Consider the following 12,500-nt stretch of genomic DNA (forward strand, 5'->3'; position numbering starts at 1 on the left):
AACAGAATCCAATCAGTATGTTCACCCCATTAATCGGACTAAATCACAGCACACATGGTGAATACCATCATTTTATGTCCAAGAAGATGAGCAGAAATGTGTGGGATGTGTAAAAATGTGGCCGGAGACTTTTTAACATGTTTTGGTAATCCTTTATCTTGTCATAAAAGACTGATCATTTCTGCACAGCGTTGATAAGTTTTACTTCATCCTTAATGAATCAAGGCCAATTTACACTGCTGTTATCACTGAACAGTTCCAGCCCCTGAATTAGCCAGCCATATGTTTTGTGCCCATGCAGCAAAGCAAAATGCTGGCTGGTGCTAGCTGGTGGCTTGTGACCAGTGTAAACACTTATCACTGACATCCATGGCGGGAAAGCACAAAGAATGTGTACACAATTTTCGTCCAGCAGCTCTCATCAACTGGCTGGGCTTACTGTTAGCACAGCCCAACACACTCACTATATCACTCACACACACAGACCCCACAGTCAGTAACAACGCATTCAACAAACATGAACCCCAACACAAATTTCCTCTCCAGAAATAAAGGTTTACTGATGGAATGTAAAGCACACAAATCAATGTCATGAAAAAAACCCCAGTGACATCCATGATTCCCAGCTGACAGAATTTAAATACACTACTGTCATGAAAGTGGCTTCTAAAGAAACAACCAGTTTTGTACTGACCCTGTGCAAAATACAAAACTACGAAGGGAAGAATATAATTACTTAAACTACAAATACGTTGTCTTTCTTATTTACTTTCAACATATTGGTTTTTTTACAAATGCCCTGGTCAGAACAAGTACCACACAATACCTTATATATGCCCATCCCCTTGGAACACAAAGCTTGATAAAAAGTTGGGGGTGGGTGTTTGTAAGGTATCTTAGTCAACAGGAAGAAAGTTAACCACCAAAGTCAATGTTTACAAATCCACTCTATTCACATCTTCAGAATCCACAAAGGACAGGAATGAAATGTGTTTGCAAGTTTATTTTTGTGAGTAGTGAAAGATTCAATAATCTTTTCATGAATATCTTTTAGTAATGAGCAGTGAAAGATTCAATTATTTTTTTCATGAAGATCTTTGTTAAGTTATGAATTTTGGTCATTCAAATCCAAATCAACCCACTTCCCGACAGCTACCAGAGTTCTTCCCTGCCAAGTTCCATCATTTCAACATGGCAAAAGTCAGTCTCATCATCTTCAGAAACAAACCACTTCCATACTTAAGATGGATGCAAAGTATGGATCAAATACTCTTTCTTCCTTGTGCTTTTTTTGTTTTGGACAAGAGGTGATCATTATAGACTCAGCAGTCATGTTTCATTTCAGATGATATTTAATTCTGGTAAAAAGCTTATAACTTATGTTGGTGGCGCTAATGTGGAATAAAGCTCAAGTGAGGGGTGTGCATTCACATGGTATCATAACCTATGTGCAATATCCAACTTATTGGTTGGGGTGGGCATTTACAAGATAAAAGCATAAACAAGGTACTGTATGGTAATCGTTCAGGATTACAAAAACAGAAAATGGTTGATGAACACATGCACAAACAGACAAAAGGAATCATGAACTTGTTATTTTGTGTTTCCTCGTAATTACTGTTCATCTTAATAAAGAGACAGAACCCGATGAACAAAATCAGGAATTCATTGATACCAATACAAATAAGCAAAAAAAGTATTTGTTCAAATCATTCCAGAATTTCCAATAAAAAATAACATCATATATGGAATCAAAAAAATGTTTTTTGTTCGATAAATGCAGTGGCAACAAATGTATAAATAAAAATGCAATCTCTGTCACAAAATACTGCCTGGTTTTCACAATCATGCCAGATATTGGCTTATTGCTCGTGAATTTTACACATGAATTTCATTCAGAAACAGTAATCTTCGTTCATTCAGTCCAAAATCTTTCTTTTAACACAAATGATATGCAAAACCACTCACATGGAATTTATTGCTGCATCAAACAATAATCTTCATTTCATACAAATGATATGTAAAGCTATATGAAGGAAATCATTGCTGCATTAAACATGCTGTCAAGCTGTAAACAATACAAGCAGATCAACTAAGTACTTCAGAAATAGCTGGTTGTTTAATAATAATAATGAAATAAGTTTGATGTGAACTCCAAACAAACAAAATCAAAATCAAAACAAGCATAAATATTTATTAACAATTACACAACCATTGTAAATGCCTTCAGGTATTAGCGTTTGATTCCACAACTTGTAAAAAACATCACAGTGATGAAAGTCAAGATTATACCTTGTTCATCAAAAAATAACAGTCAAGGTAAACCATTTCAAAAAATGAACAAAAACTGTGCATTGACCAGTTTTCTCTAAGTTCCGATCAGGAGATCTAACAGATTACAATTACTGCAAAAATTGATGAGAAACATTAATACTGACTAAACAATTCTACCACACAGAACATGCACTACCCATTACACTGTAATTAATGTTATTCATACAACAAACAGATACAAATCTATCCACTTCTATGAACCACTAGCAACGCGCTAAGCAAAAGCCTTCTTTTGTGCTTCTACAGTATAACTATATGACTAGGGAATTCACCAGCTTCACTTCAGAAACGTGGGGACAGGAAACACCGGCTCAGAACGAGGGAACTAGTTCTGCACTTACCTGGCAGCCCCATCTTGCACTCCTTCCCGATTTATTCATGTATGTATTCATCTTTGTTGCTTACAGTCCAGCAGGGCGCACACAAGGCCACATCCTATCTTCCAAAGACTGCCCCAGAAATGATTCACAACCAGAAATATGTCAAATGTAAGCTTACAGAGTAATAAGGGGACTTCTTGCTTAAAGTACAGATTCGGGCACATACTGCAGAACAGTATATGAATTTTGTGTGCCAACTATTATTGTTTAGGGCACAGAATGTAGAGCAATGTGGGTACTGGATGCTCAGACTACCAATCAGGGCACAGAATACAGAGGAAACTGACTCTCTGTGCTCAAACTATCAAATTTGGGTTAAAAAAACCGTCCATGAGAGAGAAAGTGTGCGGGTATCTATCAAAAAAATGTATTCACAGAGAATGTCTCATATTACACACAGTTGTTATCCAATCACCTAACAGTTGTTAAGCATTCACAGAATTCACACAACCCTGAAGAATGCAGAAAAACCTTTCAACACAACGGAATGAACAAGACCAGGCCAAAAACGGACAATCCTACAAACATATCATCACCACAACCAACAGGATTTGGCAAACATGCCTCTTAAACAGTGAATGACTACATACCACAACCAATCTATGGTAAGAAAAAAGACCACACAGACCCCAAAGCACTATGGTGGAGTATATCAACTTGGTCAGGATTTTACACACTGAACGTTGCACCTCAGCAATCCTTGTACAGGTACATTCTTTCACATAAGATCATGCGATTTAATTTGTGTGTGTGTGTGTGTGTGTGTGTGTGTGTGTAACAGTTGCTTTTTTCTCTCTTTTTTTCCCCATAACTTTTCAACCAAACAAACTTAAAAGAAAGTAGTGAAACTCTTGAAGACTTCCATATGCTTTTCTGGCAAACAGCACAGTTCAATTAGAAAAAAAATTAACAGCAGTTGATGGCAATCTGATGACTGCAGCCAAACAAACAATAGTTCACTGCTCAGTGAGTACAATACAAACTGTCCAACGACGTAAGTCCAGGAAAACCCAAAACCTTAAAATAAATGACAAAAATTCCTGGAACAATGCATCTGGATCCTTAAAAACAACATAACTTAATGAAAAATGACATGAATTCCGACAAAATAGAACGATCTGCAATAATGCAGGTAAAATAAGTAATCTGAAACAAAAGACAGAGAATCATTCTGTAATGACTTGCTTAAAAAACAAACAAAAAAAAAAAACCCCCAAAAAACCCCAACTAAAATACACCAAACATTTGTGGATTATTTCTTTTTACTTGATTACAGCAGTAAAATTATGCAACTATATATTTTTCATCTTTCATTTTCGTATATGGGTATACAGACAATCTTGATTAAAGTAAGTGAACTACTACAGCTGACTACTACAGCCGACAAACACTTTTGTCATTGTTGCTGCTTTTGGATGATATTTCTTTTGAAGACGAATTCTTCATGACCGTCACTATACAAAGGATTACAGAATGATGGATAACAATCTAGATCCATCTGTGCACAGTGTCTGACCTGTCTCCCACCAAAACACACACAAAAATAAAATAAACATATACTTTTAAAATCTGTACATGGAGCATCTACCATCCACACACAAGCAGCAGAAAGACAATGCATCAATGCATTTAAAACAAGGGTTAAAAAAAAACAACAACAAAAAAAAACCCAACCTGAAGGAACTGGGGGTGGGGAGGGCAGGAGGGCAAGATACTAGACAGCCATTTTCATGAGATGTGAGCAGAAAGACAATGCATTTAAAACAAGGGGGAAAAATGGGAGGGGGGTGTGGGGGATTGGGAAGGGCAGGAGGGAGGGCAAGACACTAGATAGACATTGGCATGAGGTGTGGTAACAGGCAAGGGGAAGGGGAAGGGGAAGTAACAGCTGCATCCTTCAGGGTTTTGTCGTGCCGTTGACAGTTCAGGGGGCCAGGACCAGCTCCGTCTTGCTGTCCTTGGTGATCAGCTGCACCAGGCTGCCCGAGGGAGGCCGCTCCACGCCCCCTGTCCACTTGGCAAACAGTCTGTTGTGTGGCCACAGAAATACAGGGTAAATTACAGCAAGGTGAGGTTAGGCACGTACATACATACATACATAAATTTGTTTCATACATATAAACATGACATGCATACATACATTGCACACATGCATACATATATGCATATACACATTACATACATACATGCTTACATTACATGTGTACACGCACACATACATTCACACATACAGACATAAATTATATACACACATACATACATTATGTACATATATCACATATATAAATGCATAAATATATACAAAAATGTAAGAAAGAAAGAAAGAAAGAAACAAAGGAAAGAAAAAAAAAAGAAGAAAAAAAAAATGAAATGAAAAGAAAAAAGAGGACAAAAACAGAAGTGAAAGACAGACAGTTGAGAAGGTAACAGTCAGACAGAAAGACAATACTGAATACCTTAACGGAGATTAACTGAAGGCAATCATTCATTCTGACAAGAAGCACATTTATAAAGAAAGAAAGGCAGCGCATTTTCCCAAAAATATTTATCTGATTTCCTAACAAAATTTCACTGCCAAAGAAAGAAAAAAAGATGAATAAACTGTATTCTACACACATACGTGTGACTGGTAATAGTGGTGGCAGGAACTGTCACCTCAGCTGGTGTTGTGCTTGATTCACAAGGTGGGTGGATTTTTGCTTACATGTCCATATCTATCTTCTTTGTATGCATTCAGCTTCACATCATTTTGCAGTATGTATTTCACTGAGTGTTAATGCTGCACATTCTGTGCAGTTCTGATTATGCTCCACTTGTCTGTGTTCACAGGGACAGCAGATTTGAATATTTACAATCAGTTATATATATATCCAGTTACATTTCTTGTTGTCAACAATTTCATTGCACAGCTATCCACCAACGAGGGTGGTAAATGCAGTTGGTTAGCTTTGCTCTCCAATGACTACAAGCTGGTGCACTCGTGTACAGTTTTCAAATACACACAAATCAGTGCACACACACACACACACACACACACACCCACACAGAGGTTTTCTGTTAAGCAAAATAAATCTTGGAGGTACAAAGGACTCTTTTACCATAATTCTTGGGGGTCCCAGACTTGTGAAATTATTTTGCTACTGCATTTGTGCAGACAACATTCACTTCATAACATGCAAGTTGTCCAAGTCAAACCAAGGGAATTCTTTCTCACATGATGGATTCATAGAGTGGCAGTTTTCCTGACTTGCCTGACTAGTGTTCTTCATTAAAAATAAAAAGGTTTTGACTCATTCACTGCTTTGGTATATATGCTTGAGTTTTGGTGGAAACAATGATGAAAAGAAAGGAACTATGTGGATGGGAGGGAAGGGGGTGCTCTCTAAAGGCAAAGGGAAGGACCACTTCTTTGTAGCAGACGAACCTGGTGTTAGACTGAAGCTCCAACATACGATCTTCACTCTTTTTAAATTAAAGTTTATCATAGTTTTTTAAAATATTTTTTTAGAATAGGCTAAGAACCTGCCTGATGACCATGCCTTGTGCCCTTTCCATTTTCGAAGCGTTAGGAATGCATATTTCTGTGCTATCACAAGCCTTTACACAGTTCAAGATAATCAACTCATTTTAAGTAATTCAGCCGTAAGCCACACAGGACAAACACAGACAGAAACCACCACCACCAGCCAGAAAACAGAACATAGCAAGGTAACATCCTAAAAGACATGTATTGTGCGTATGCATGTGTTTGTGTCTGTAAGTGTGTTCAAGTGCATGTGTAAGTGTGTATGCAGGCTCAGAGTACAACTGCCAATGTGTGCAAACCACTCACTCGGCCACAAACTCCAAAGGGGTCCAAGTGCTGAAGTCTGCCTGGGCCATCCACTTCCTGTTCATGGGAGTGTCCAGCGTGACCCTGCAAACCAGAGCAACAGATTGTGCTTTCTCAGTTTACAACACAATTATACAATACATTTACATCTTTATTCATCAAATTAAGAAGAAGGTGGCAGAATGCATGTACGTCATGTATGTGCGACTGTGCGTGTATCTGTGTCAGTGTGTATATGTCAGTGTGTGTGTGTGTGTCAGTGTGTGTGTGCCATTTGATTTTCACAGTGGAATCAACATGTTCCACTAAGGAAATGCCTTCTGCCATAACTGGCAGTTTGGCAACTCTGGGGCTTGACTTCAATGAACCGTTAGGAAATCTGTGACTGAATTAGGTGCTCTTACAAGTCACTCTCTTCTCAAAGCTTCTTTACTACAGAGTCTATAAACAGAGAATACGGACTGACACTTTCAATAGAGCTTTTCTGTTTCTGAGTCTATTTAATTCTGTTTCTGATTCAGATCACAATGTGAAGAAAAGTATGGCACTGGGTAGTGTTTTCGAACGGGTTCTCTCAAACATACAGTTTGCCACATTTTGAATCAAGTAAGAATCCAAACCATTTGGGAATACAAATCGATGTGCGAGTCTGGTCAATGGAAAATGAACCTGCCATGCACATATATACCCCTTTATTTTCTCAATGCATTTACACTAATCTCAGGATCAACACCCGGTGCTCTCACTGTCTCAGATTTACAGATTTCCGTAAATTTACAGAAAAATCTTGTCTCTGCGAATGCTGAAAATGGTCCTCATTGACTTAATGGACCAACACACACACACACACATACAACCCTCCTCCCCCCTGACTCCCCCCAAAAAACCCCAACCCATCCCATAACAGTTTCTAGGAGTCAATTCTGAATCCAAATGAATAGTGACCACATGGAAATTTTTGTGTACTCAACACAGTTTTGACCACATATCTGAGTCTGGTTTTCTTGGTATCATGAACAGATACATATGCAATTCCCAACATACTTCTGATACAGTCATACTGCATAAAATAAACCTACACAAACACAACAACCTAAAGCAATTGGAAAAATACAAAGAAACTATCATCAAATACTAAAAACACCAAAGCACACAGACACAAACACAGGCATATGCACACACAGACGCAAAGACAAGAAAAAGAATACAAGCAATCAAGAAAAAAAAAATTTCAACTAAAAGAACCAACTAAAAAAAAACTACTCATGATAACCTGAAACCCACCCCCCTACACATACACTTAGAAACACAAAGAAACTATCTTGTCTCTTTTTCTGTTTTTTTTTCTTTCTCTTTATTTCTCTTTGATCTTTTGCTATCCATCTCCAAGAGAAGATACAATGAAAAAAACAAACAAGTGGTTCTCACGGTAGGATGGCGACAGCAATGCTGTCTGGCGGCATTCCACTGTTGTCCTGCCCCAGACTTTTCACCAGCTGGTGCACTGCTGCTTTGGCCAGTCCATAGCCAATCATACCTAGAAACACCAACCAATCAATCACTGCAGAAACACCAATCAATCAATGCAGAAACATCAATCAATCAGTCAGCCAATGATACCCAGAAATACCAATCAAATCAAATCAAAATCAAACCAAAACTAAAGCAAACAAAAGGAAAAAAGATGCATTATAAATGATACTATTGTCAGCAGTCAGTATTGTATTGTATTACTCTTTGTCACAACAGATTTCTCTGTGTGAAATCTGGACTGCTCTCCTCAGGGACAGTGTGTTGAAACAGTGCAGCGCCACCCCCCTTTTTTTTTTCCTACCTGCAAGAGTATTTGTTTTCCTGCTAAAGTGGATATTCTACAAAATTTTGCCTGGCACAACCCTTTTGTTGCCATGGGTTCTTGAACCTGAGCATGCTTAACAAGGGGCCTCGGTTTATCACCTCATCTGAATGAACAGCATCCAGACCACCACTCAAGGTCTAGTGGAGGGGGAGAAAATACTGGTGAGTATGTGATTTGAACCTGTGGTGCTCCAATTCTCTTGCTTCCTTGTCGGAAGTGTTACTGCTACTAGGTCACCACAACACAAGGCCGCCATGGTACAGCACTTACCTGGTGTACCACCAAGACTGGGCTGAGCCCCTGGCAGGGTGAGAACTCCGCCGGTCTTCAGGTGCCGGGCGGCCAGGCTGGACGCGATGACGGACGTCCACACACTCTGCTTCCACATGTTGTCGGCACTTGTGATCAGCTCTGACCCAATATAAATAACCTCATGATTTTTGCTGATGGCAGCTGGCTTACATTGGTTGGTAAGGTTGTGTGTTTTTGTGTGTGACAGAGACAGAATGTGTATGCCAGTATGTATATGTATGTCATTGTGTGTGTGTGTGTGTGTGTGTGTGTGTGTGTGTGTGTGTGTGTGTGTGTGTGTGTGTGTGAGTGAGTGAGTGAGTGAGTGAGTGAGAGAGAGAGAGAGAGAGAGAGAGAGAGAGAGAGAGAGAGAGAGAGAGAGAGAGAGAGAGTGTAAATCTTTTTTAACTGGCACAAATAACACATATAAATATCTACCTTCTTTCCAATGATATCAGAAGATAGTAAGAAATAAACTGAGTCAAGATATTCCAGACAGCAAACAATCTAAACACTCTGCAAGTCATACTGCATAAAATCAAAACTGAATACTTTCCATATGCGCAGCAAAAACCCCCCCCAAAAACCCCAACAACAACAAAAACAACAACAACAAAAAAACAACAACAACAAAAAAACAACAACACAACAACAACAAAAACATCATCATCAAAGAACACTTTATTTTTTCAAGGCAATTAACACAGACTTGATAGAATACATTCCTCTTTACCACTAATTCTACAAAAACAAAGAATTCTTTCTGACTGTACAGTGTGCATAAACCTTCCCCCTCACACTTCCTGCTTGGCAGTCACAATTTCAATAAACAATCAGCACAGGTGTTGCATGCACGGCAAAGACGGGATTGATTGAGCTATATAGTCTATAAACAGGCAATCCAAATCATGTGAAAGAAACTTTTTAGAAAAATGCAAGAACAGAGAAATGTGCATGTTTGTTGCAGCCAACAAAAACACACAAAAAAACCCAGTGAATATCTTTTTGACCCTGTTCAGCTGCTGGCACCTACGTAATAAACTAATATAGTAATTATGCACAGCCTTGGAAAGCTGGAACTATGGTCTTGATCATTAAATGACTTGTCTCAAGACAGGGATTCAACACCATACTGTGTGTTTGAACTTATCATTTGTACTTGTAGATAGTACAGTCAGGACACTGCTCCACTGTAAAGACACCTGTTACCAGCAGTTGCTGCTCTTCAAGTTCAAAACATCTGGTTCAGTGGTTTTGTAAAGGTTATATCAATTAATGAAACCAGCCAGCCTGCACATAACACACATATGCACAAAGTATACATTGTCACTTGATTGTCTAACCTATTCATGCACACTTTCTCTCTGTATCTCACACTCACACACACATGACACACATTTATCACAAACAAAAACATATGTTCTTATCTTTATTCCTATCAAGACACACACAGGCACATGCACACACACACACACACACAAATATGCACATTTAAGATCCTGTAAAGTGTAATCCATGTCAGTGCTCGGTGGGCTATAGAAACAGGAACATACATAGCATGCACACCCCCCAAAATGGAGTATGGCTGTCTATATCACTGGGTAAAAACCATTAAATACATGTAAAAGGCCGACTTGTGTAAATCATATGAGTGAATGTGGGAGTTGCAACCCACAAACGCAGAAGAAGATTTACATACACACACACACCCAGACACACATAAACTGATAAAGTATTCACCTTTGGAAGCAGCATTACCCCCAGCCCATCCACCGGCCACACACAGAATGGCGTCCACTTTGTCATCTCCCAGTGTTTCAGCAACACGTGTCGACACTTCTTGCTCCTGATCCGTCCATGATGCTGCTGGTTTCACAACTATGTTGGCGTCGGCCTCTTCATTGGGGCTGAGGTCGATGGATGCCACCCACTGTCAACATCAGCACCATTACGCCAATAAATAGTACAGTGGTGTAACTTTACCAAATGGAAGTGGAGTGGCAGCTGCCAAAGACTGAGGAAGCAATAGAATCTGAGCGTTAAGATCAAATCCCACTCTTGCCAGAATTTTCTCCCCCTCTAATAGACCTCTAGTGGTGAGATGATAAACAGAGGTCCCATGTGTAGCACGCACCTAGTGCCAGTAAAAGAACACTTGGCAACAAGAGATGCCACATAAATCGATAAATGGATTGTTCACAATACCTATGCAACACACAGGCATGCAATGATGCACACACACGCGCGCGCACACACACACACACACACTGCGAGAGAGAGGGGGTGGGATGTGGGGCCACCATAATCAGTCATAGTAATTACATTTCCATAGTAACACAAAACGCTGCAAGTTCGATCCTGGAACTGGACTTTTTCAGTTTTGGAGAACTGCACCTCTCTTTCTTATACTATGTCTCTCCCCGCCTTCCCTATCATCTAGATACCCGCAAGCAGAATCTGTCAACACTGCAAAGATGAACTGCACGGGTGACGGCGATTATGTGCAATGTACTTGGTAGTATGGGGCTGGTGAAACATATGATGAGGATGAAAACACATGGCTGCGAGTCGCGTGACATGTGGCCGTGCGCCGATGCATGTGTAATAGTTGTTCAGTCTGTCACAAACTACATACGACAAACCAGTGGCAACTTATCACTCGAAAGCGTAATAATTTGTGCCTGTCACTCAAGTGCGAATATGATTTTGCAAACGTCCCTGACATGACAGTGACCCACTGGCAACACGACGCCGAACGATCCTTCTGGGTCATCACATAAAAAATCACATCATTCGGTACAAAAATGGAAAAAGTGCAATGGAAGAGCCATTTTGCACAAAAGGGAAAAAATAAATATCTCGAACACTCACATAATTCTTCGATTTGAAAAGTTTCACACAGGCACTGCCAAGAGCACCTTTTCCACCATACACGAGCACGCGTCCAGACGCCATCGTGACAGAGTTGAGTTGTGTGACAGGTTGCGCTTGATTTGCTCTCTCAAGTATTTCGACCACGGGATGACCGGATGTCTGAAAAATAATTAACCGTAACGTAGTGATTAAGACAAAGTCATTGGTCTTTCTGTCCTTCCATGAGATTCCAAGCAGTCGTCTGAAGCATTTTGTCTCAAACGTCTGGACTTTCCTAGTAGTCTCTGCTGTTAAAGTCCAACTTTCACATCCATACAGCAGTATGGATAGCACCAGGGATCGGTACAGTTTGATCTTTGTTGGAAAGCTGATCTCTCTGCTCTTCCAAATCTTGCTGAGCTTAGCCATTGCTGATGTTGCGATGGCTATCCTAATCTTTATTTCAGTTGTTGAGCGACCGTCGTTTGTGAGGGTGGTGCCGAGATATTTGAAAGCATCCACTTCTTCAAGTTGTTGTCCGTTCATGAAGATTTGAGCTTGGGTGTTGGTTGAGCTGTTTACCAACACTTTGCTTTTCTCGGTGCTCACTTCCATTCCGTATGCACCTGCTCTTCCTTCTAGTCTCTTGGTGAGGTCTTGTAGTTCTTTGTTGCTGCCTCCTAGTAGATCTATGTCATCTGCGAATCTCAAGTTGTTGATGATTCTTCCTCCTATGGAGATGGTAGAGTGGAAGTCATGGAGGGTTTCGCGCATGATGTTTTCTAGGAAAAGGTTGAATAGTACTGGGGAGAGCAGGCAACCCTGACGGACACCGACTGTGGTCTTAAAGTATATTCCGATTTGGTTGTTGAGGAGGACTGCGCTGCTTGATGTCTTGTACAGCGCCTGAATGACTTGGGTGAGACCCTCCTCGATGCCAAACTGTCTGAGT

General features: G+C 39.9%; 1 protein-coding gene across 1 annotated transcript; it reads right to left on the bottom strand.

Annotated features, from left to right (window-relative positions):
• Positions 1 to 4,221: 4,221 nt before the first annotated feature.
• LOC143300407 (dihydropteridine reductase-like) lies at positions 4,222 to 11,700 on the bottom strand. Its single transcript, XM_076614049.1, has 6 exons — positions 11,567 to 11,700; positions 10,436 to 10,625; positions 8,675 to 8,815; positions 7,975 to 8,083; positions 6,547 to 6,630; positions 4,222 to 4,741 (listed from the first exon to the last, which is right to left on the bottom strand). The coding sequence occupies exons 1-6, from the start codon at positions 11,648 to 11,650 to the stop codon at positions 4,639 to 4,641; spliced, it is 711 nt and encodes a 236-aa protein (XP_076470164.1). The 5' UTR covers positions 11,651 to 11,700; the 3' UTR covers positions 4,222 to 4,638.
• Between the last annotated feature and the right edge of the window lie 800 nt (positions 11,701 to 12,500).

Source organism: Babylonia areolata, chromosome 2, assembly GCF_041734735.1.
Source record: "Babylonia areolata isolate BAREFJ2019XMU chromosome 2, ASM4173473v1, whole genome shotgun sequence".
NCBI lineage: Eukaryota > Metazoa > Mollusca > Gastropoda > Neogastropoda > Buccinidae > Babylonia > Babylonia areolata.

Coding starts and splice junctions, on each gene's coding strand:
- LOC143300407 (XM_076614049.1), bottom strand. CDS start 11,650: ATGGCGTCTGGACGCGTGCTCGTGTATGGTGGAAAAGGTGCTCTTGGC. Junction 10,626..11,566: donor TTTTCAAATCGAAGAATTAT/GTGAGTGTTCGA, acceptor TGATGTTGACAG/TGGGTGGCATCCATCGACCT. Junction 4,742..6,546: donor CCTTTGGAGTTTGTGGCCGA/GTGAGTGGTTTG, acceptor GCCACACAACAG/ACTGTTTGCCAAGTGGACAG.